Source organism: Patella vulgata, chromosome 4, assembly GCF_932274485.2.
Source record: "Patella vulgata chromosome 4, xgPatVulg1.2, whole genome shotgun sequence".
NCBI lineage: Eukaryota > Metazoa > Mollusca > Gastropoda > Patellidae > Patella > Patella vulgata.
In genome coordinates this window covers 10508525-10535077 of record NC_065882.2, presented here as the reverse complement: position 1 = coordinate 10535077, position 26553 = coordinate 10508525, and the positions used below count along the sequence as shown (strand labels likewise).

The following is a 26553-nucleotide window of genomic DNA, read 5'->3' as shown; positions in this document are numbered from 1 at the left end:
CCGAGGCTGAAATTTGGTGTCTAGGGGTAGCCCGGACTGGGAAGTAACATAGGCCTGGTGGCGATGGGCTATAACTTCCGGTTTCGGAGTTATGACACGAGGCAAGATTAGGCCATGGACATATTTGGGTCCGGAACGAATTTGGGTCCCAGACGAAGGCGGGAATTCTGTTTGTAATTTTTATTTATAGGAAATTTGATACAGGTAATAAAAGATGTTAAGAATTTTATGCTAATAGGTAATTTTAGAACATGAAATAGTTGAGAGATAATATGATACAGATTAAATAGTTTGATACTAACACTTTACTTGGATAAATGCTTTAAAGGTACCTACCCTTTACCTGAGTAAATGGTTTAAAGGTACATGTAGATACCCATCACTTTTACCTGACTATCTAAGATTGGTTTAAAGGTAGATACCCATCCCTTATCAGACTATCTAAAATGGTTTAAATGTAGATACCCATATTTTATCAAAGATTGGTTTAAAGGTAGATACCCATACAGTACCTGACTATCTAAGATTGGTTTAAAGGTAGATACCCATACTGTACCTGACTATCTAACATGTTTAAAGGTAGATACCCACACTTTACTTGACTATCTAGCTTGGTTTAAAGGTAAATACCCATACTTTACTTGACTATGATTATGCAAATCATATTCTTATTGTGGATAATATTTGGTTAACTTAAGAAAGAGTCCAATTCTCTTTGTACATACTGTATGGATATTATTTAAGTATTGGGGATGGGTATTGCATTGTATGAATGAATGAATGTGAATGAAGTACAGTATTGCTATTTTGTAAATATCCTTATGTAAATAGTTGGCTTTGTATTGCTGCTTTATGTTTTTTGCTTTATTTTGTATACAGATTATGAAGGGTAAAATGTGTAACAGAATTTCTGACAAAAAAGTTGTAATTATTAATGGAAGTTTTTTTATTTGTTAAACTATTTGACTGTTAAAAAAACCTTGTTTATCCTTTGTATTTTTCGGACAATATCTAACCCCTTTCATGGCGTAATCCATGTTAAAATACTCTCAGATTTATTAAGAAAACAAAATCAAAGACTGAGCGGTCAATTTTATTTCAATAATCACTTGCGCGTAGGGGTCTTTAGCAGTGAGAAGAAACGGGAAGACCCAGAGAAAATCCACGAAGTTGGACAGGCGACCCTAGTCCTTGTCGTGTTCAAGCCGGGAATCAAAATCAAGCCCCTTTACTCAATGACAGACCTTGTGATTTCAGGTACAGGTGTTAAGATCATATTACATCTACAGTGCTGATTCATATCCACAAATATTCCTTTTATTTATTATGAACATGTTTATGGGCTATATTTTATTAGATAAAATCTTGCTAATTATATTAATATCAGTCAGATGTATTGTACTGACAAACTTTTCATTGCAAAAATCTCATTTATCCAGGGATTCAAGTGTACCTGATTCAATTCCAACGTTATTATGCTATTTATTGATTCTGATTCAGTTATAATGCAAATTGCTTTTTTGTTCATCTGACTGGAACTATCTTAATATTTGGAGCTTGCAAATATTTGAATACTGTGGATTTTATATTATTGAATATTTTTTTTATGGAAGCAATGAGAAAATGCAATTTATAGTTTGTATTTATGCCTGAAAATGCAATTTATAGTTTGTATTTATGCATGTCGGCTAATATCGTTCATTTTGGTTTGGTTGGATGGCCAAATGGTTGGCGGGTATGCGCTGTATCATAAGGTGGTTTCGATTTCCCAGTTGTATGTGACAAGGAGTTATGTCGCCTGTCCAACCTCGTGGGTTTCCTTCCACTGCTAAAGACTGCTACCGCATGCATTTTATAGTCTGTATTTACGCATGTCAGCTAAAATCGTTCATTTCGGGTTGGTTTGGTGATCGGGGGTTGTAAGGCCAAATGGTTGGCGCGTATGCACTGTATCATAAGGTTGGTCATTGAGTCAACTGGCGTGGTTTCGATTTCCCGGTTGTATGTGACAAGGAGTCAGGTCGCCTGTCCAACCTCGTGGGTTTCCTCCCACTGCTAAAGACTGCTACGCGCATTCAATTTATAGTTTGTATTTACACATGTCAGCTAATATCGTTCATTTTGGGTTGGTTGGATGGCCGATTGGTTAGCACATGTGCACTGTCTCATAAGGTCGGTCATTGAGTCAACTGGCAGGGTTTCGATTCCCCGGTTGTACGTGACACGGAGTATTGTCATCTGTCCAACCTTGTGGTTTTTCTCCGGGTCCTCCGGTTTCCTCCCACTGCTAGAGACCCCTACGCGCATCAAATTATTGAAATAAAATTGAACCAGATGTTAGTGCCGAAATGACCTGGTTTGTGTCAAGTGGAGTTAAGCCCCATTTCGCTCTCTGCGGATGGTTGACCGAATGGGTTAATGCATGTGTGTTAGATTATTAGGGTCCTTATCTAACTCGTACATGATGTATATTATAGCAAGATCGGCCAGCTCTTTATCTGAATTGGGAGCCATAGTGGCTCAATGAGTAAGATGTTGGCTGGCTGACCTGGAGGTCCTGTATTCGATCCCGGTGGGTGCTGTGGAAAGCCCATGTGGCTTTTCCGGAGTGGTTTCCCCTTGTCATTATTGCAAGGGATGAAAACCCGACGTTCCATGTACACATTTGTGTGTACGTAAAAGAGCCATTTGATAAGAGTAACTGCTAACTGGATGAAATTACCCAGTCAGTACAGAAGCATAGGATAAAAACTAATGATAAAAAAGTACATCACTCTCTGTCTCTCGACAGCCACGGTGGCTAGGTGGTTAAGACGCTGGCTCGCTAGCCTGAAGGTCGGGTGTTCGATCCCTGCCTTGGCCGAGAAAGTTCATCCAGATCTTCTGACGTGGTTTCCGCTTGTCAGTGGTGCAGAACAGAGGGCCTGACAAGCCCAGCTGTCTAGTCCTCCGGAAGAGACGGAAAATCGAGGTCCCATGTATACATCGGAATGCACATAAAAGATCCCTTGGCAGTTGGAATTCGATATAAGAGTAGGCGATAGTCCCGCAGCCCGGGCAAAATTTCCCTCATAGCACACTGTATGGTGTATGCCCGTCTTCATTAGCCCAGTATAGGAGCAGAACAGTAGGACGTTAAACCCCATTTCATTCAAACCCCATTTAATCTCTCTCTCTCTCTCTCTCTCCTAATTATATTTTGCCTTGATAAAAACTAGTGATGAAGTTAAGATTAAATAAGGCTTGTGGTTACACCAATATGTAATTTAGTTTTCTTGCCAAGATATCTGTCAAACTCAGTAAAAGTTGGCTGTGAGTTCAATAAGGTAATATTGTTTATCTGTACTGACTACTCTTATTTCCACTTCCACTTGATGATTTAAGTGGGTAGGTGCCTCTTTAGGCCCACTTGTGTATGTCTTATCCGGATCGTTCGAGGTACGGTTGGGGAAACTCCTAATTAAGTAGAGGAAATAAGACAGGGCTTTAATTGGTGTTGTGAGTTAAGAACGTTGATTTAAGGATATTTGGATTTCATTGTTTACAAATTATAATGACGTAGCATTTTAGTACTAGGTACATGTAAGGCTTTAGTTTTTCGCAGTCATAATAGATTTTCACTTGAATCACTTAAAAATTTGGAAATAAAAAGTTTTTGAACAGCACAACCAAGTACATTTAGTTTTTAGATTAGTCTTTTGGATAAGATGTAAAATGAATCACAAGAATGAAGTTTTGTTTAAAATTTCAAAATTTGGAAATAAAAGCTTTTGAACACCTCAACCACGTTATTTGGGTTTTTGAATAACATTAAGTCTTTTTCCCTAATAGATCCAAAGTTCAATTTTTACAGGTGTTTTGATTTAGAAAAACAGAAAATCAAATTGGTGTGGCCTAAATTTTGCCTTCTCCTGGTTCCTTGAAATTAAGGAATCACAGTGGCTCATTGAGTAGGACATTGGCCCGTTAAACATGGCCATCCTGTATTCGATCCCTAAGTTGGCCGAGAAAGGTCATCTGCATTTAACGATGTGGATCCTCTTTTGTCAGTGATGTTGGACAGAGGGCATGGCAAGGTACAAAGTAATTTAAAATAAGAGGAGGCCATAGCACTGCTGTCCAGGCAAAATGTCCCTTATAGCACACTGCATGGCGTATGCCTGACTTCATTATCCCAGTAGCACTGAAAGACGTTAAACCCCATTTATTTTATTTGCCATCCATTTCTGTTATATGCTTTGTACTTTCTGTTACATGCTATGTACTTTCTGGTTCATGCCACACACTTTCTGTTATGTGCTTTCTGTTACATTTTGTGTACTTTCTGTTACATTTTGTGTACTTTCTGTTGAAAATATTAGAGAAAAGTTATATAATTCATACCAGTATATCACTGGACACATCTAGATCTATTCCTTAAGGCCACTTCCAGATTTTGTCAAGGTCACTGAGATGTCAATAAGGTTAGGGCACATCACTGTTGACGAGATTGTAGGTCAGAGTTTGGGTAAGGGCTAGGATTAGGTCTAGGGTTAGGGTTGGGGTTAGTGCTAGCCCTGTTTACATCTCGTGACCTTTGACCAAATCTGGAGGTGGCCTTAAGAAATAGATCTGACCCCTGGACATCGTAAAACCACTGTACCTTAGACCACCTCAAACCATGCGGGATATATGAATAACACTACATTTTGTAGTGCCAATGCTTAAAAGGCCCCGCTGACTCTCTCTCTCTCTCTCTCTCTCTCTCTTTCTCTTACGGGAAGCAATCGGAATAATATATTAAAATGTTAAAAGATACATTATGTAAGATTTAGATAAAGAGCTGGATGTTCTTGCTACATGCTACAAAATAGATACCGGTAATTCAAAATTAATATATTAAAAACGTCATTCAAATTACTTTATTCTGAGCAATGTTATCACTGTTTGGGGTTTTGACAGATTGTTTATATCGTAGCAATGTTACTTGTTAATCAAGACTCATCCTTGCTTCTCCATTTTTTAGATTAAATCATTAAATGGTGGTCATGTTTCAATCCATTTAAATCTCTGCCATCTGATGGTCAAGACAGTTAATTATAGCCTTGTCATGTGAATAAATCAAAACAACCCTCCAATAAGCAGATTTGCCTCTTACATAATGTATCTTTAATATGAAGAAAATAAATTTAAAAATGTTGCTGGTGTCTATTACACATTAGGTACAACTGTGTATCAGGCGTCAGGTGTATTTGTTTTGTTAGGAGAACAATTGAGACACACTGCAGTCACCATGAAACATGATCTGTAATATCCAGCCCTGATGAAGAACTATTTCAAATATTCAGAATGTTGTTAAAGCGATAACAACCCACTCACAGTCAGATGGCCGATGGGTTAATTTGGGCATTTTGAGACCAACATTTAATTTTTCTTCTTCTTTCTACAAGTATATATACATATATATGTTGTGTGTGCAATGCTAGAGCCTTTTTTTTACCCACTCTTGTATACTGGTGCATGTACACTTATGTGTACACAATTGGACCTCCAGTTTGCATACCGTCAGATCATACACCGGTCTACATATCATCAGACCATACACAACTGGACCACCGGTCTGTATATCATCAGACCGTACACAACTGGACCACCAGCTGGTCTGCATACCATCTGACTACACACAACTGGACAACTGGTCTGTATATCATCAGACCGTACACAACTGGACAACTGGTCTGTATATCATCAGACCGTACACAACTGGACCACCGGTCTGTATACCATCAGACCGTACACAACTAGACCCCCGGTCTGCATATCTTCAGACCGTACACGACTAGACCAACAGTCTGTATTTACCATCAGAATACATGTATATAAAACCACACACAATCAAAATTACAAAAACATTGAAACAACAAAGAATTAAATCTCTTCCTAATACTTGGAAATGAATTTGTATTGATTTTATATAGTCATATTTCATAATGTGCTATTAATCTAGCTATCTCAAATGTTGTCTCTTAACATGAATAACCGAAGATAAGCCTCGCACACAAAAAAATAACCAACAATAATTGGCTTGTGCTGTTAAAAGATGATTTTTATTTTGTGGCTGTTGGAGAATGTTTGGTTGCCTGGCAACCTATCTTTGCTGTAGTTGGTGCAGAATGTTTTGTTCAAATACAATTGAAGCGTTAAAAGATTGATCTGTAGGCGTTCCGGGCAAGGTGTGTATTCAGTATTAAGTAGGGCTATAAATAGAACAGAGGCTAGGCTTAGATCAATCTGAAGTATGTGGTTGCTTAGTAACGGTGATTTACTCCCTGGACTTGATTTTCTTTTCCAGTTAGCATGATAAAAACCTTAATCAGTCAGTTAATACTTTTGAGCAGGGCATGTGTGTCAGCCTGGTTGATTGAGGATTATAAAGCATCCATGATTGTAAATAAAGGTCAAGGTCGTTTGTTGGTTTGGTAAAAAAATTTTGAAAGGTTTTTGTTTGTAAGTATTTATTTAAAGTTGACATGGTGATATATAGGTCCTACTTTGATTTATTGAGGGTCATGTAACTAATAATGATAATGATTAGTGTAGCACTCCGGTCCTTAAGACAATATTGGTTCTTTGTAAAATTGTTGCTTCACTCTGTCTATAGAGTCAAATCACACATACTTAATGAACGGGAATATATATTTATGCATAAAAAACAGTGATATTTTGGTAAAATCATAACCATTGTCAAAATATCCATCAAATTCTATCTGTTTATTGACCTATGGTTGGTAGACCATATAAGGTAATGTTGCCTCCTCTGGACTTGTGAAATAAAGAGGTTTATTCCATATTTGGGATGGAAATTAACGTCAAGGCTAATCTAAGACGTGCAGAAATTAGGGGGTTATAAAAGAGGGTGTTGAGCGAGACTGGGCAGAGCTCACCCAGAGGAACCTTCAAAGCCATTACAGCTTAACAATAAAGTTGTAAGAACCATTTAACCTATAGTGTTATATATTACGATCACGAAGAAAACAAACACAACAAGGAAAGAAGTCCGATAGTACTACATTAGTGGAATCTTTGTAATCACTGTGGGTATTGAGACGCCCACTGATATTTGTTTTAAAACATTAACACATGGAGGTCGAACCCTGTCATAAAAGCAGTACATGTTTTTTTATTTTTTTTTAGAAAGTATAAAATTTACCAGTATGCACTGAGAGTCTAGGGTGGGTTGGATGGTGTAGTTGTCTAGAGTGTCGAGTTTCAAGCTCTAGTTAGCGCCTCCCTGGTGTGAGCGCATGTGGCTTGGAGAAAGGGGCGCTTTCTCCACCTCATGGGTTTACTTTAGGTTTTCCAGTTTCCTCCCACAAGAAAGACCCTCTGTGTTGTCTAAGATAATGAAAATGAGACAACGTGTCTGTGATATCACCTTTGGTGGAAGCGAATGTTAAACACTAAGAAACAACAACAACCGAGTGTCTGGCGAGAAAGAGCATCAGGTTGCTCATATCCACATGAAATCCATATAAACTTTAGTGTGCAGGCAGTTCGAATGCGATGAACAGTAAACAGCAACGCCCACTATCACGGACAAATTTTCTCTTAGCACACTGCATGGCGTTAACCCCTCTTCATTAGTCCAGTCGGTGCAGAATAGTAGGACCTTAAACCCCATTTTATTTCAATCCATTTGCGCATTTAATTATTTATCAACACGGTTCAAAGGTTAAAGATAAACTTGGCCAAGTTGACTGACAGTTAATTAAAACAGGGAGATTGATATTTCAAACCCAGTAACCATGGCAAACAGGTCAAAGTTCAGCAGACTTAAGCGTGTTATTGGGCTGTTATAATTAATCACCCTGCTGGGAGTGTCTCTATTCATAGCTCAAGGGGGTTAAAGACAGATCTAGATTCATGAATACAGAGCTTACTAACAGCTGCCAATGGATTCAACTGTAGTTTTTAAGGGCTCCAGATGTCAGCCATTCTGGACATTTTATGTTACAGAATGTTTCATCACGTAAATCATTACTGGGTTTCCTGTTATTGATATGTTATATATTGTTGTCAGGTCGCTAACGGTAACTGAATTTATTAATCTTCTTCAAATTATTTAAAGCTGTATTATGTAAGATTTAGATAAAGAGCTGACAGTTCTCACTATCTTGAAAATTTCAGTCAAAATTTAGGACTGTTTGAATAAAAGCAGAGTCTCGATTGTCATTGCTACCATTGATACGATGGTAAACAAAGCCTTGATAAACCATTTTTTAAATTAAATCATTAAACGCAATCATGTTTAAATGATTTGAAAATCTACAGCATCCGATGGCATCGAGAAGTGATTATGGTCTTGGCAAGTTAATTAATAATTTATATAACATTTTAGGCCTAAAGAAAGATCTGCAATAGGCAAATTAGCTCTTGCATAATGCGTCTTTAATTACATGTATATGTGTGTCTTTCAAAAATTGCTTGTTTAAACATCAAATTATTTTTCGGTTCCATATAGATTTATCATTTTTGTTGAGAGAGAGAGAGAGAGATAAATGGAGTTTAACATTGAGTCAACACGAACCAGGTCATCTTGAAACCAATACAACAGGGGAGCTTAAGCTTAGCTTTGTAGATTTTCTATGGGCACTTTTGATTTATCCCACTTCCAAATACGAACACTCCCCCATACCCCCCACTTTTCTTGCCTCTCTAGCTAGCGAACAGGTAGATTTTGCTCATAGTGTAAACAACCAATGGCAACCAATAATCACGGTTGAGATTCATATCATTTGGACAAATGGTGCATTTTCAATCCCACCCTTGTACATGATAAGATGTAGGATCATTTGCTGAACTCGTTGGTTATCTCCGGGTCTTCCTAGAGTCACCCCACTGCTCTCTCTATCACTCTTATCTATTAGTATTATTACCTAAATGATTAATGACATTGTCATTCATCAGTGATTGCTTGACTCTTAATGAATGGGGTCAGAGTTTTGACATTCAAAGGAAAATGACTCAATTCAAACAGTACATTAATAGTTAATTCAGGCATGCAAGTTAAACTGGTTTAACGCAAAGATGTGTCAAATAAACCAGTTTGAAACACCCAAGCATTGGAACGGATATAGGGCATATTGTCGGTGATATCACCACCACCCTGGAAGCAGAAGTTTAACACGAACGTGAAAGCACTGAACCATCCGTGATAATACCTTGGTCAAAGCAGATGCAAAAATTAAACCCATTGCACACACAGCATCTAAAGTCATTTGTGTTTTGGATATCTGTGAGTTGCTGGATTAAACCAGCATTTTATTCAAGAGAAGATTAGTATTTATATAAAATGAAATGGGGTTTAACGTCCTACAGTGACTGGGATTAATATTTATTATTTATCATTTTGAAAAGCTTAAGTGAATGGGATGCCGTAACAAGCAAAAATGCTTATATAAAACTGTTTTCATTGTTGGTTTTGGTGTTTAAGATGATATTGCGGACAAATTGTCTTATTGTAGTATATTTAGTCCATGCTCAGAGGTTGTTGCTGTGGTAGGAATCTGGGGTATCTGGAGTAAACCCATAAGGTTGAGAGGTTAATGTCATCTTATAATATGTGAAATCATCAAATAAAACCTAATTATGGATCCCTTGCCAACTATCAGAACATTTAGACATTGTAGGCTATTGCATAACAACTATTAACAGTAGGCAATATTAGTTACCCATTTAAACTGAGTTATATAACATATTAATAACCATTTAAACTGTGTTATATAACAATATTAATTACCATTTAAACTGAGTTATATAACATATTAATAACCATTTAAACTGTGTTATATAACAATATTAATTACCATTTAAACTGAGTTATATAATTTATTTAACACATTCTTATTGTGCTAGAGATTAGGTCAAGTTTTACAGGCTTACCAATAGAGGACTAGATCTATTGTAGGTCTACTTCAGATCATGCTTTTGTTCGTGATGGCAAAAGATATAATAAATTGGATTTGAGTTGGCAATTAAATGAACAAAAGATGTCACACTCTCCTGAGCTTTAATTAAAACTCTATTCAAGTGATTCAGACCTGAATAGGGTCGGTAGATAAAGCCTACCAATCGCAGCTGTAAGAACCAAACAATGGGAATATTTTTGAAGCGGGAATATTTGTTAAATTTCTCGTTCACAAACTATACAGTACATCCGGGGATAAGGTTTTGTAAGATCTGATAATTTTCTTTTGTTGATTCATAGTCAGGGAAACAGATGAAATGATGCGTACGGCCTGTGATAAGGTTTTAATATGTTTACCTTTTTTTCTGATGATTCATTAACACAATATATTGATTGATTTATTAGGTTCATTCTACATTTCACAATATTTCTTATAATAATAATAATAATAATAGTGTATATCTATAATGCACAAATTTCCATACACTTAGGCTGACCTTAAAAATATCTTTGTTTCACCAAACCCGACCCACAATCGAGGAGAAGGGTCGGTAGGTCGGGGTTTTTTTCAGATTTTTTTTTAGCTTGATAATTTTCCGGGTGCAAACATTCGTCTTCTTTTATTGTCAAACAAATCAATGACATCGGGATTTTTCGTGATGCACGACTCGCACACGAATTGCCAGAAACTGACGTTTGAAACTCCCTCAACACGTTTTTTAACGATCGTGCGGGTTGTGCCTTCATTTTTCTCGAAAACGGATCTTTTAATAGCGGTTGGATATTTACTCAGTGCGACTTGCTATCCCCGCAGCAGTATTTTGAATAGTTTGTAGTTTTGAAAGTAAGTTGCGATGCTGTTGCAGTAATCAAATCTAGAAAATACTAGTGATATTCCAAGCATGTGAGCAGAGTCTTTTGACAGGAAATGTCTGATACTGCCAATAGCTCTCAAATGAAAGAACATATCTTGCACAAGTGATTAACATGTTTTTCCATTGTTAGATTGGAATCTAGGAATACATCAAGATTTGTGTTTGTATATCAGGGTCCGCAATGGTCACTGTAGATGAATCAATTTTCTGTAGGTTCTTTTTCGTACCGACAAGCATGATTTCAGTCTTGTCGTCATTTAATTTTAACAAACATCTATTGATTTGTTTATGCTATCTATAAATGATCCACAACATCAAGTGAATGGTTGGTAGCGTGTCTGATAAATTATCCACAGAATCCAATGAATGGTTGTTGGAGTGTTTGATAAATTGTCCACAGAATCGAGTGAATGGTTGATAGCGTGTCTGATAAATTATCCACAGAATCGAGTGAATCGTTGATAGCGTGTCTGATAAATTATCCACAGAATCGAATGAATGGTTGATAGCATGTCTGATAAATTATCCACGACATCGAGTGAATCATTTATAAGGTTTTTGAAAAAGCATCTGTAAATTATCGAGTGAGTGGTTGCTAAGGTTTCTGTATCTGTAAATTTATCATGGCATCAAGTGCATTTTTGATATCATGTCTGAAAATTATCTGTAAATAATCCATGGCATCGATTGAAAAGTTCTTTCTGTCTATTTCAGTAAGCTGCCCTCATGATGCCCGTCATGATGAAACCAGAGCCTAGGGACGAACCACTAGTGCAGCAGCCAGTACCACAACCAGTTATACAGTCAACAGCCAGTGTTCCAACAGCTACTCCTTTAAGCCAGATAAATGTAGCAGCAACACAGCCCCATACGAGTAGTCAGTCTTCGCCGTTACAAGAAGCTGTTGAAAAAGACTCTGAGGAAGATATTGAAAATCGCATAGATGTAGAAAGTATAAAGGGTGTGTTTGGATGGGCGACTGTGGATGGGGTCAATATCCCATATATCATTAGGAAATATAAAAAGTTTGTGTCGGTTAGAATTGTGGAGAAAAAATTGTTAAGTAGGTACCCTAATGCATTTCCAGATGAACTAGCCAAAAAAGACCCCCTTGTGAGCTTCTTTGTCACAGAATATGAAGCTAAATTACTTAATGAAATAAACACAATCCACTGTAGTTTTGAATATGGCAACCAAGCGTTCACAACCAAAGAATTAATTGTTGACCTTGTGGAATTTGAGGATTTCTATAATCTTGTGAAAAAGACCTTTCCTGATGAAGTACTTGCAAAACTACGATCTGGTGATGAGCAGGCACCAGAAAATAAATCTGCAGGATCTACTCCAAGTAGGGAAGTGTTAGAAAAAGTCTGTTCATGGATACAGATTAACAATACTGTGACTCCAGTCATCAAACGAAAAGACATGACTTTTGTGCCCTTGTCAGTTATAAAATATGCTGCTGGACTACTTACAAATGTTCAGTTGGACGGTATTCAACCATCACCTGATGACTGTGCATTTCTAAATGAAACTTGTAAGATTGCAGGGTTTGACTTTCAGTTTGGCAAAAGTACCAAATTGATTGAACTCTCTGAAATAGCAAGACATTGCCAACCAACAATACTTCAGCTCCCTTTCGAAGATCCTTTGAAGCATGCTCGTTACTTAGACACACCTTCACCATCAGCTCAACCCCCATCTCCATCAACAACTCACCATTCTTCACCACCATCACAAACTAATGTTCAAAATCCTACTCTACCAAATCCGCAATTTACATACCAAAGACCTAATGTTCCTGTAAATCCTTTTGCAATGATGCAAATGATGACAAGATCATTGGTACCCCAGCAGTTGGCCTACTCTCAACCAGGTGTCATGCCAAATGCTATGGCCAATCAAGCAATAATGCAGCGAATGTCATACAATCCTCGTTTGGCTGGTGGTAATGTTAATCCTCATCCTCATAGTCCATATAATCAGGCCCAGCAACAAATTAATAATGGAAAGCTTCCATACCCGCCTCCTCCATATAATCCACAACAGGGTAATCTTCCGAATAATCCAACAAGGAGAGAGTTTCCACAGGAGCATATGCACTTACAACAAAACCAAGCACATAATCAAATTTATCCCAGACAAGGTGTCCCTCCTAACCAAGGATACCCATATCAAGCACACAACCCAAGGGTTCTTCCTCCAAATTCACCGCCATATCAGTCTCCAAAACCTACAGGGAGAGCACCGGTTATGGGTAGCAGTGCACGATCCATTAACCCAGAACAACGGCCCCCAGCAGCTGCTTCAAGTAAGAATGTTGATCAGTCTTTTAAGGCAAATATTCAGAGTGCAAACAGATCCAATATTCAACCGGAAAACACTATTGTTACTTCAAAACCAAGTAGCAGCAATCATTTAAAGATAGAAGGTGTAGTATTGAATGGCAAAAGCATATCATGTTTGAATTTAAACTCTACGGGGAGACAAGGAAAGTTTTGCTTAGTGGAAGCCGTATGCAAACTTTACTTTTCTCAGTGTAACATAAACGAATTTTTATATGTTTTACAAAAAGTTTTGAATGTCCCTTTGTACTCTTGTAAAGATGAAGAGGAGAAGTCATTTATTCAATATTATAATCTTCCAGTTAATGTGCTAAAATGTAACAAAATGGTCAAACTGTCTGACCTAGACAATTTCTTCCCACACATGAGTTATATTATAAATCAGACATCATCTGATAGTGCTTCATCAAGTTCTTCAAATCGCGAAAATGCAGGTCAAACCGCAAATCCGCAATCAATGGGTGGTGTGAACCTTCCACCAGAAGGTGGAACTACTGCTTCCAGAAAGCGAGCATCATCTGGACAAGGCGGACCAGAAAGTAAACAGTCTTGTAAACTTGAGCAGATCATGCAAAGGCTGGCCCAAACTAGAAATCAAACGGCAGATGCTTCAGCCTCAATACCGGGTCTCACAGACTGATTCAAAGACCATAGGGTTTGACAGGTCCTCTTGAATTCACATTGTATAGTCACATTCTTTCTGTGTTTCCCAGAGGAACTCAAAGAAGCTTTTCTCTTAACCAAATGTCCAGAGATGATCTGGGTGTCAAAATATGATGGTTTACAAATGTAGATAATAAAGATCATATATAATGTAGATGGAAGTTGTAAGGATACCGTTCTAGTGATTGTTGAACATAAATAAGACTTTATTTATTTCCGAAAAAAAAACAACCGAATATCCAAACGAACATGTGAACATGATCATGACACTATAATTCTTATGTGACTTCGAAATCAAGCAATGAATACCAGTGGCATTTATTTTCCCTCACTCATGACAACCAAGATTTACATGTATAGTCTTTTATAGTCCAGTCTTTTACGTTTTGTTTACCGAGGCCAGTAAAGTTGGTAATGTTTACCAGCTGTAAAATCAAATGTTAGAATACTCCAGACCGTTTGTTTTGTATATCGCCACTGTTTTATTGTTTAGAATAATGTATTTTGTGTAATATATGCATTTATTGGGGAAATACTATCTGTAATAGCCATATCTCATTTTTTTGCGTATAGATTTTAATACATATACTTGTACAGTTTAGCCCCAGTAAAGGTATTTTTCACCTGATTTTGACGTAAATTGAAAATGATTATATTATTTTTTTTGTATAATTTTTGGTTGTAAATACTTGAAATGTATCTTTGTAATTGCCCGCACTTGTTAGTTAAGTCACCTGTATAATATTGGATTTTGTTATTATAAGTAATGAAGTAAGTTTCAATTAAAATATATTGCAATACTTACGACATAAAGGTCATCAGTTTTCTGGAAAAACCTTCCATTAAAAGTACATTTGTATAAGATATCTCCCAGATTCTTTATGTTTATAAAGTATATTTACCATCAAATACGGATCCATGTCCGAATGCATGCAATCTATTATGAAAAACTGAATTGATAGATAATATATTTGTGATGTGAAGGGCGGTTGGAAGTGCCGAATGATCCAACACGCGTTTTTGACACAATGGTGTTTTACATGTTAAAACCATGACGAATCCGCACATTGTTGATTATATTAGCCATGTGGAAAAAAAAACGCTTCAGTTGAGTTTCTGAACAGGACACTCAATGTCTCAGTACATGAATCCATGCCCCGATTTGACAAAGCATTCTCAGACTTAATTCACCCAACTTCCAATCACTGATTATGAGAAATATTTTGGTCCCAGAAACACAAAAAGTTACTCATAGTTTTTATACGCCCACATTTTCATGTGGACGTATTATGCCGTCGCCCCTGTCCGTCCGTCCACAATTGTTTGTGGACACTCTACAGGTCACAATTCTTATCCGATTTTGACGAAACTTGAAATATAGGTTTATCTCCAAAATATCTCGGCTGCTTTCGATATTGGCATGTATCGGATCGAAACTTCATGGATTATGGCCCCTGTTTGTACGAAAAATCATGTTTTTAGCTTGTGGACACTATAGAGGTCACAATTTTTATCCGATTTTGTTGAAACTTGAAATGTAAGTTGATAACCCAAAGATCTTGGTTCCTTTCGATATTCGCGCATATCGGACCGTAACTTCCTGAATTATGGCCCCTGATTGTACAAAAAATCACGTTTTTAGCTTGTGGACCCTATAGAGGTCATAATTTTCATCCGATTTAAAAACCCATTTTATTATATCACCATTACACCCTAAGGACGAGTGAGTTCGAATTTCATGAAAATCGGCCCAAAATTGACAGACAAAATGGCCGCCGTTCGTTCTCAAATAGCGTAAAAATAGGGTATATCAAGGTTGTGGACCCTATAGAGGTCACAATTTTTATCCGATTTTGTTGAAACTTGAAATGTAAGTTTATAACCCAAAGATCTCGGTTCCTTTCGACATTCGCGCATATCGGACCGTAACTTCCTGAATTATGGCCCCTGATTGTACGAAAAATCATGTTTTTAGCTTGTGGACCCATTAGAGGTCATAATTTTTATCCAATTTAAAAAAAACCGTATCATTATATTACCGTTCCACCCTAAGGACTGTTGAGTTTGAATTTTGTGAAAATCGCCCCAAAATTGACAGTCAAAATGGCCGCCGTTCGTTCTCAATTAGCGTAAAAATATGGTATATCAAGGTTGTGGACCCTATAGAGGTCACAATTTTTATCCGATTTTGTTGAAACTTGAAATGTAAGTTTATAATCCAAAGATCTCGGTTCCTTTCGATATTCGTGCATATCGGACCGTAACGTTCTGAATTATGGCCCCTGATTGTACGAAAAATCGCTTTCTTTTTAGCTTGTTCTCTATCCATCTCTTGAAAATGTGGGCGTATCCTGCCTGGCAGCCGCTGGTTTTATTGATGATTTGACACGTTAAAACAACAAAGAAACTATAAAGGGCTCTGTTTTAGTTAAAATAAGGCGAAGAATTTTGAGAAAATTCTTCACTTCAGTCTGAAAATGTTTTGTGAAACGGGGCCCATATTAATTCCTACACAATATATATTAGTAATATTAATTTGATAAATAAAATATATGATTAAACTTGGAATGCTTTAGAACATTCTTACAGACAAAAGATTCACAAACGGCCCCAGAAGTGGAAACGTTTATGATAACACGGTGTTATCCAAGGACTGACTATACAGGACTATTGGTCATCAGAAATCCGGGGCCGTCAAAATCTGGGAATTTTCTTAACATTGTAAAAGAGTCATCTAGCCCAAGGACCACACATAGTATGGTTGATCTTCAGAAAGCAAGGAAATTAAATGACATGGGGTTTAATGTGAAAGCAGAGACACCCGTCAAAATCTGGATTTATATATTATACACATGACATCATTGTAAAAGAGTCCTCTGGTGCCGAAAAGAAAAGTGGGACGTTAAACCAAATTTTATTTCATTTATAAAAGAATTCATTATAAATCATAGGCCTAGCCTGTTTCCCCAATCCATTTGTAAAAGAATCCATTATAAAACATAGGCCTAGTTTGTACCCCCACCCATTTTCAAATATACTGAAATATTGTTTTAAAAGAAAGAACAGAAAAAACCCTTCTTATTCCCAAACATTAAGCGATGGACACACTGGTCGATTCATTCGTCCGAATCAATCGGCGCCGAATTGCAGCCGAATGAGTGGGCACACTCGGCGAGTTCTTCGACGGATTCACCAGTCGGTGCGTCACCTTTCAAACAATCATGTGACTTCTCGGCATCAATGGTGATTGGCTAATGAATTAAAAAAATCGGGGAACCGAACATACCAGGTAAGAAGAAAGTTGAATATTGAGATCAAGTACGTAGCCTGTTTACGCACCTGTCCTGTTTGAACAAGAACATATTTGAGATTTTTTGCTGGATATCTATGAAACAATTCAACAGTTACACTTCCTTTCTACAAAAGGCATCTTAGTACAAATTCCCTTCTGTCGACCAGAACCTCCGACTTGAGACACTGTTGATGGGTGTGGTTCTTTGGTGCCTGTAATTTAACCTTCGGTTGACTTAAGAACACTCGTCGATATTTGGACATATCCTGTAATTCGTAGCGTGCAAAGACGATGAGACGGTAAGCGACAGCTCCGAGCAGCCATTTCAGTGGGGCACCAAATCAAATTGGATTTTTTTTTTTTCATTAAATTACCACTGTTACAATGTTGTACAAGCTGTCCTGTCTTCCATTCTCATATTCCTGAGCACATGTACTAGGCCCTACACTCAAATCTTGGGTGGCATACATAACCAATCTCTGTACGCTACCTAACCCTACACTCGAGTCTTGGTGGTATATAATCCAGCGATTGGCCCCATGCACCACCAAACCTACGTACGCCACCTGGCCCTCTACTTGAATCTTGGTGGTATATAATCCAAGGATTGGTCCCATGCACCACTAAACCTCTGTACGCCACCCCGCCCTATACTTGAATCTTGAGGGCATATAATTAATGATTTAGCTCAAGGCATCACCGAACTTCTGTACTTAAGTCTTTGGGGTATATATTCAATGAGTTAGCTCCAGGCATCACCGAACCTATGCTCGCCACTGGCTACAGTCGACTGACATTTAATAACGTTGTTGTTTATTACAGATTTAACGTCCAAGACATTAAATATGATATTATGGACAGGTTGAATAATTTAATTAAATTATTTGCACTTAACGGGTTGAAAATTGGTAAAAGCACAAAATAAAAAAAAAAACCTTGTATATCAAAAAGTCCTCTTAAAACAGACTTATAAAATCCCTGTCGTGAGAAGAGAGAGCGGGTCATCTTCTCACTTTGTCGTAATAAAAACAGGCTAAAACAGAAGGTCCAGCTGACTGATGTTTGGCGTCATCAGTGCGGATAGAAAAAAACCCGTGGAAAAAAGAATCCGCTTGCTTTATGTGGAAAGGCGAAGTGCTTGCGGTAAAACACCACATAGCTGAACCCGTGGATTATTTGCATATTGAAAACTGTTCGTCCAATAAGTTCCATATAGATAAGAGACCAATGAAGCGGTTCATAACTTAGCGTTTAAAACACGGTATTAAACAAGTTATATTAAATTGATTGATATTCACTCTCAATAACCCCGTTTACATTACAAATGTTAAGCCTACCAGGTACGGCACGCTTCGCTTTCTTGTAGTGTAAACGGGTCAAACGTAATCTGGCCCACTGAAGTGAGGTGGTCTCGGAACGGTACCAGGACCGGCTCGCTTTAAATTTTCGTAGTGTAAACGCTAACCGGTCTGAGCACGGATTACTTTACTACGCATGCGCCAAATGAACCTTGACCTTTTTCCCCCGCTAACTTTGACAGCTCTGTCATCAGTTCTGTCAAAATGGCTGCTCAAACTAAATTAACCATCATAATTGTTTTCATCTGGGTAATTTGTATAGGGACTGAAATTAACTTTTCTGTGAAGAGTTCCACATTTAGCGTGCTTGGCATGGTTCTGAGACCGGTTATTTTAGAGTAATGTAAACGGGTCAATTTCTTGAAATTTATCGCGGCCTGGTACCGTGCCCAGAACGGCACGCTTATCGCGGCCAAGTGTAAACGAGGCTATTGTTAACAATGGCTGTGTAGGTCTCTCGTTATCCATTTAATAACGGGTAACACACTAAATGAGATACTTTCCAGTCCATATTGATTATCAATCCGATTATAATTCTCATCTAAAATTAGTTTTGTTATTTTATTTCTTCCAATTGTCTCCTCTCCACTCCAGATCAATCAATCCATCAATCAATCAATCATTTCCTACAGAATTTGTATAGCGCAAACTCTACTTCAGATACGCTTTATTGTTGATACCCATCAAGTAGACTTGAAGATGTCTAGACGTTTTGATTCTATAATGTCTACGGGTGGATAATTCAATAGAAAAGGTGCTGTCAAGTGAAGCTACCTGACTAGAGCCGTGTCTAGCATCTCGAGGGATTGTGGATGAATTAGATTCCTATATATACATAATTAACCAATGTGACTGGTAACAAAATACTAAACTGGCATCACATTGGCAAACCTTGACTGAATGACGTAAATTATGTAGATTGACTATCCAAACTCAAGTACAATCTGTTTCACAGAGATCTTCTAATATGTCTGTAACAGATGACTGTTTCGACACGTGACGTCACATCACGCGGCGTCAATCATTGGCTCAATAGCGCATGCATTGTTTACATAATACGTTACTGATTCGGGCTAAATGGTGAATTTTATTTATTTTAATACCCATTTACACAAAATAGGAAATTATATTTACCTACAAACAATTCAAACGTCTTTTTATATTTTTCTAATAAATGAAAAAAATGTTTTAGAATTTAATTTGACGGAAGACAAAAGTTAATATTTGGAACTCATTAAGTCGCATCGATGTCATCCTTATCAGTGATCGTAGCGGCCTAGCGAAAATTCACTTCTGATCAGTGTGATTCAAGTACGTACCTCGCCCAGTACTCGACTAAACAGTTCATGGTATTAGCTAATCGCCATCATCAACCAGCGCGCGGTTTATTTAAAACCCGCCAAGATAACGCTGTAAAATGAAATGAAATTGGGCTTACCGTCCAACTGTTCTGCACCGACTGGGCTAATGAACACGGGCATATGCCACACAGTGCTCTAAGAGGGAAATTGGGCCCGGACTACGATCTACTGCGGGGCTTATGTCGACCTTACAACTGAGAGCAACTGGCTTCAACTGAGAGCAGCTGGCTTCAACTGAACGCAACTGAAAGGGTCGATCTTGGGTGCTTCTTAAATCTAGTTGCTTTTACCACTAGCGTCAACTCGTTTCAATGGAAATAACACCCTGTGACAAGCGACGTGTCATGTGACTTTATAAATACATAGGCAAAATGGACGCGACCAAACGCATCTACCTTTCAAATGTCGATGGTGTCGACATTATTGTAGTGATGTGGAAAGACCGACCATGCCTTTGCGGTGCTTCTGCTAAGGTATTCACCATTTCGTTGATCACCTGATACATAAACAGCCACGTGTTAAATGTAATCGCTATCAGTTCCGGGGCCCTTATTCACGAAAACTTTAACTAAGATAGAATCGAAATTTTAAGAAATACTGCAATTCGATTGGCTGACCAGTAAAATCAATTTGCATATTGGTCAGCCAATCGAATTGCAGTATTTCTTAAAATTTCGATTGTATCTTAGTTTAAGTTTTCGAGAATAAGTGCCCGGGTCGATATGAGCGCTCCGAATTCAATTCTTCTTTGTTGCCCCCAGTTGCAAAGTCGACATAAGCCCCGCTTATAAATAATTCCAGGGTTTTTTTTACGTGCACACCAACGTGTACACGGGTTTAAATTACAACATCTGTGTTTTAATCAATTCGAGACGCACATGTGAAATTTAAATAACATGTCTACATGTTTCATAAATAAAACATATTATATTACAAGCGTGGGTCAAATTATAGATTATTGATTTCTGTTTAACCTACCGGAGCCTTTTTTATCAACATAATTTAAACATACACTATGCAAGAGCTAAATCTGCCTATTGCAGGCCTTTCTTTAGGCCTGAAATGTTATCTAAATTATTAATTAGACATTAATTAAAGTAGCTAAGTCTCTAACTCAATATCATCCAAAATCTTCAACATTGCACCAAATCAAACGGCGTATGTAGATTGGAATAACCAGACGCTAGAAATTTGCACTCGCTTGAGACTGCTGGCTTATTTCACCGAACACAACTGATTTGAAATTGGAGTAAAAACGGAAACCATTGAATGTAAATCAGTTTATATACATTCATACTACAGTATTATATGCGTTGCGACCCACTTTTGTCAATTTCTAGGTCCCAAATGTTAGCGATTTAGCTCCTTTAACATATCCAGACCATAATCAACTCTCGATGGCATCGCTAGTCTGCGATGTTTATTAGATTAGATTCCGATTTCCTGTTCGACTTCCATTCATAATTTAATTATGAAATGGATAGTCGAGACTATGTTGTTTTTTTATTGTACTGACTTATTAATGGTGATCGAGACTAGGCTGAAAATTTAATCGCAAAAATCTCGGTTCAGAGTGGATCAAATTGACTGAAATTTCCAACAAATTCCCTTTACACTATCTAGTTTTTAACTATTATTATGAGAACGACCAGCTCTTTATCTAATCTCCCATAATGTATCTTTAACAATATCGGGAACAATAGTAATTATTAATTATTTTATGTCATAATGTTTATTTGACAGTAAAACGGACGTAAGCCTTTGTAAAATAAACCGATATTAATCATTATTCGAGATTAAAGGTCACCGGAAAAGGTTCATAATTTTTTTAAATAATGCAAGTAATTATGTTAACATATCCTTTCCATAAGTATAACACGAACCCGAATGCCATATTACCTGCAACAGGTAAATTTCAACGTTAGCAATTTCCGCCATTCTCCGTGGGTAGTCGTAACTTTCCGTAAACTTGACGTCATTTTAGTCCTTCTGCTCATATTCTAGTCTATATTTCTATGTACAGAAGGACTAAAATGACGCCACGGATTGCTTATTGACGGAAAGTTCCGACTACCGACGGAAAACGGCGGAAATTACTAATGTTGAAATTTACCTATTGCAGGTAATATTGACGTTCGGGCTCGGGTTATATTTATGGAAAGGATATGTTTGTATAGAATGAACAAAGGGAATTAATTAAGCTATAATATAATATTATTATGCACAGCACACAATTCTATGGAATGCAATTACTGTTTATAAATGGGCGACGTTTATCACTAGAGAGAGGGAGAAATGGGGTTTAACGTCCACTCAACACAAACTAGGTCATTTCGGGACTAACATTTGGTTCAATTTAATGTCAATAATTTGCTTGCGCGTAGGGGTCTTTAGCGGTGGGAGGAAACCGGAGGACCCGGAGAAACCCACTAGGTTGGACAGGCGACCATACTCCCTGCCACGAACAAGCAGGGATTCGAAACCATGCCGCTTGACTCAATGACGACCTTGTGATCAACCGCACATGTTAACCATTCAGCCACCCCCACCCACCCCTCGTTTATTACTAGGATTCTATAGTTTTTATCAATTACACAAGTGGGTTTTTAGATAGTAAAGCGCACGACATGAAATACTACGAAAAAAGATAATACATTTATTAATTTAAAAACCAAATACATTCTCACCTTGGTCGAATGTAGCAGTGAGAAATTTAGTTACCAAAATTAGGCAGTTAGGGAGAGGGGTTTAATATAGACTATGCCTGTTCCCCAATCCCTATTCAGATAGAAATCTGAATAAAATATTGCTTATAAAATAAAATAAAAATTAGGCAATAATCCCACCCCATCCCAGCTAATTTGCAAGGAAATGTGTATGTCCATCACCAGCAAATTTGTATTGGGGGCATTCACATCTTAAAGGACAATATTGGTTCCAGTCATTATCACATATGTGATAGAGCTGGTTAAACACATTCCAAATAAAATTTAAACAGATATCCTCTCACAGTCTCACACAACAACTTTTGGTCTTAGAAGGAATAATTAGTGAGCAGAAATTCGGCCGTGTATCTGTCACCACTAGTCACATCAGTCAGTTATATAGAGGTACGACTCGTGCTTTCCTTTGGCGTTCGTCACTTCTGATTCAGAAAACCTGTATTACTCAGCTATCGTAGCAATGATCTCTGTGTTAAAATTATATTTGGAATGTGTTTAACCAGCTCTATTACATATGTGATAATGACTGGCACCAATATTGTCCTTTAAATAGAGCGAGCGTTGCTGTGCTTCAGTACAGCTCACTCAGACTTGTCATACCATCCAGATTAAATCTCAGAGAACCAGTTGTATTCTAGACAGCGGGGAGATTTGTGATTAACAATTTTAATGTTATCCCACGCTAACCATTCAGCCATCCAATCCCCTTTTATTTATGGGGGTGGGGGGGGGGGTGGCTAGGTGGTTAAGACGCTGGCTCGCTAGCCTGGAGGTCGGGTGTTCGATCCCTGCATTGGCCGAGAAAGTTCATCCATATTTTCCGACGTGGTTTTCCCTTGTCAGTGGTGCAGAACGGAGGGCCTGACAAGGACAGCTGTCTAGTCTTTCGGATGAGACGAAAAACCGAGGTCCCGTGTATACATTAGAATGCACGTAAAAGATCCCTTGGCAGTTGGAATTCGATATAAGAGTAGGCGATAGTGCCGCTGCCCGGGCAAAATTTCCCTCATAGCACACTGTATGGCGTATGCCCGTCTTCATTAGCCCAGTATAGGAGCAGAACAGTAGGACGTTAATCCCCATTTCATTTCATTTTATTTATGGGGATTGGATGAACGAATGGTTAGCACGTGCACGCTGTATCATAAGGTCTGTCATTTAGTCAACTGGCGTGGTTTCGATTCATCGGGTGCACGTGACCAGGAGTAGGATCGCCTGCCTGTCCAACCTCGTGGGTTTTCTCCGGATCCCCCGGTTTCTTCCCACTGCTAAAGACCCCTACGCGCAAGGGAATTATTGAAATGAAATTAAACCATGTGTTAGTCCCCAAATGACCTAGATTATGTCGAGTGGACGTTAAACCCCACTTCCCTCTCTCACTCCCTCCCCAACCCTTTACACGGCAATAGGCCAAGAAATATCATGGATTCAACATGGAAGTTAAGGGAGAGAGAGTCACTGGTGCTAAACAATATTTCATACCATTGTGTCCTGTGTGACATGAAATGAAATGTGGTTTAACGTCCTACTGTTCTGCCCCGACTGGGCTAACGAAGACGGGCATACGCCATAATATAGAGTGATATGAGGGAACTTTTGCCACATTCCCAAGTTACATTCGGGGAGCCACGGTAGCTCAGTGAGTAAGACGTTCGGATTGGACGAAAAACCGAGGCCCCGTGTACACATTGGGGTAAAAGAGCCATTGGCAGTTTTTATTCGATGTAAGAGTAGGCCGTCGTAGTGCCGCTCTCGGGGCAAAATTTTCCTCATAGCACAATGTATGACGCATGCCCATCTTCATTGTTTCATTTTATTTTCAATTACAGCCCTTTGGTTTATTATTAAGACTTCGTTTTGTTTCACGTTTACACTAAACCCCGCTAAGTAAAAAGACAAATTCTGGCCAGCTGATAAAATCAGTGGAGCAGAGATTATATCGTCTCACAGCTTATTTTAATATGCTGGGGCATGTTCATTCTAGGCCAGTGGTTCTCAACCTTTTTTTGCCGACGGCACACCTTGGATCACATGCAAAAATAGCGACACACCTGGCTAAATATATATTTGAATTTTGCAAAATAAAACATGGAAAGTCATACACGGAATATAACTGTAGACACAGACTAGTCATAGGTACATAAAACGATTCAAGCTAAATAAAGAAAAACACAGCTATGAACGTATTAGTAGAAACCAGTGAAAACTCAATTAGGACAAAGTGGTTTTACCCATTTTCTTAGTGTGCCGTTTAAAATTTCGCGGCACAATTAAGAAAATCTCGCGCCACACAAGTGTGCCGCGGCACACTGGTTGAGAATCACGGTTCTAGACGGACTTCCTATCCCGAGGAAACACTATACTTCCGTACTTTAACAAGCTCTGCAATTCAAACCTGTCTTCATTATATCCCCTTGATGTAGAAAAACAGGACGTTAAACCCTATTGATTCCATTTTACAATAAAATTTTTATTGTCGCCACCATGACCTTGTCGATAAGATCAAATCTGTATCTGTTATCATTTCGGGTTTTACTGCTCCGTTCTGACTTTTGATTTAATTTTATTTTATTCGTTGTCATATATGTAGTTTAATGGTCGAGTGCGAGACATTAAGTAATATATTGATATTGCACGAATGGGTTTTGCACGAGACCATTAAACAACTTAAAATACAGACTCTATCCAGCACGTGCATTTCAATGAAATGCGTCACGTGGGTCCCATATTTCAACTAGTATAAATAATGTACGCTTGGCACTTGCCCGTACCATTATTTGAAATAATGGTACGCCAACATCAAAGGATGATGTCTGATCTGTATTATAAAACCTGATAAATGCCGTCTGATACGCAGTTCGGCAGATATCGTAACCGGCAACGAATGATGACAGCACTGATGATGATGATGACGAACCTTTCCCAGTAGTAGCAATACTGGAAGCCGGTACCGTGCAATCCCGTGGATGATGCCATCCAGGCCTGGGTCGATCTCTGGTAGATCCTGTCTGCTGGTAACGATCGACTTGTGTCCGGGTGGTAGTGCCATGCCATACAAGCCTTCGGTTGCCCACGTGCTCTTGTATTACCACAATGACGCACTTTATGTGTCCAAGTATTAGCCTTGGTATATCATTTCCTCTTCCACAGAACTGTGTGAGTTCTACTCACCATACCATAGCTGCAACATAACATCGTGATCTGTGTGACAGATAATAATTTATTGATCTGTATTGAGTTGGCGCCTTCGTTAAACCATCATTCTCACGTGTTATCGTCGTGATCTGATGTTACTGTGATAGAGTAAAGTATAACTCTACATGTACATACAACATTAATTGTGAAATATTATGTATTTAAAGTTTTATATATATTTTATTATTACTACACATGTTCATTTCGTATATACATATATTTTATTATTACACATTTCTTATAGACGTTAATCAACCCTTAGTCTTGATAGATTAGTTGTAAATTAATCTAAATGTTTTAATTACCAAAATGTCTAGAGATATATAACTTAAGCTCATTCAAACTGTATTCTTATAATTAAATCTATTGTGCTAATTGTTTAATGAGTTAATCCTAGGACGCTCTAAATCAGACCTGGTTACCAACATGTATATAAACTCAAGCAGAGTGCAACATATATATTCACTCTGGAAATAAACATACATACAGACGCTTTTCCACTACAGACTTCAAATATATTTTTAGCTGTATATAAGAAAGTAGCTATAATATAGGAACTTTAATTGTATTTTGTATTATATTACCGTTTGTATATATCATCTCATATTGACTTTGTATATAACAATTGTAAATAAATAAATAATTCTACTGTATTAAATTATAAATTATCTATTGCATTGTTAATATAATTATGCATAACTGAATGTAATTATATGAATTTTATAAATAAACTATATTTAAAAAAAAAAAAAAAAAAAAAAAAAAACAACATGTTGAACAACCTCATCTGATTTA

The 26553-nt window shown here is 37.7% G+C and overlaps 1 protein-coding gene across 6 annotated transcripts in view; it reads left to right on the top strand.

The window, feature by feature from the left end:
* The window catches only part of LOC126819031 (uncharacterized), a 69272-nt gene extending 52882 nt beyond the window's left edge, over nt 1–16390 (top strand). For 4 of the 6 annotated variants that reach the window (XM_050546839.2, XM_050546843.1, XM_050546840.2 and 1 more), the window contains one exon: nt 11536–16390. In XM_050546839.2, the coding sequence (XP_050402796.1) occupies nt 11548–13806 (2259 nt within the window). In that variant the 5' untranslated portion in view covers nt 11536–11547 and the 3' untranslated portion in view covers nt 13807–16390. Of the gene's footprint in view, nt 1–6347; nt 6487–7923; nt 8070–11535 lie in introns of those variants that run through there. The other 2 variants (XM_050546842.1, XM_050546844.2) reach the window with 2 other exon arrangements.
* Nucleotides 16391–26553: the final 10163 nt, after the last annotated feature.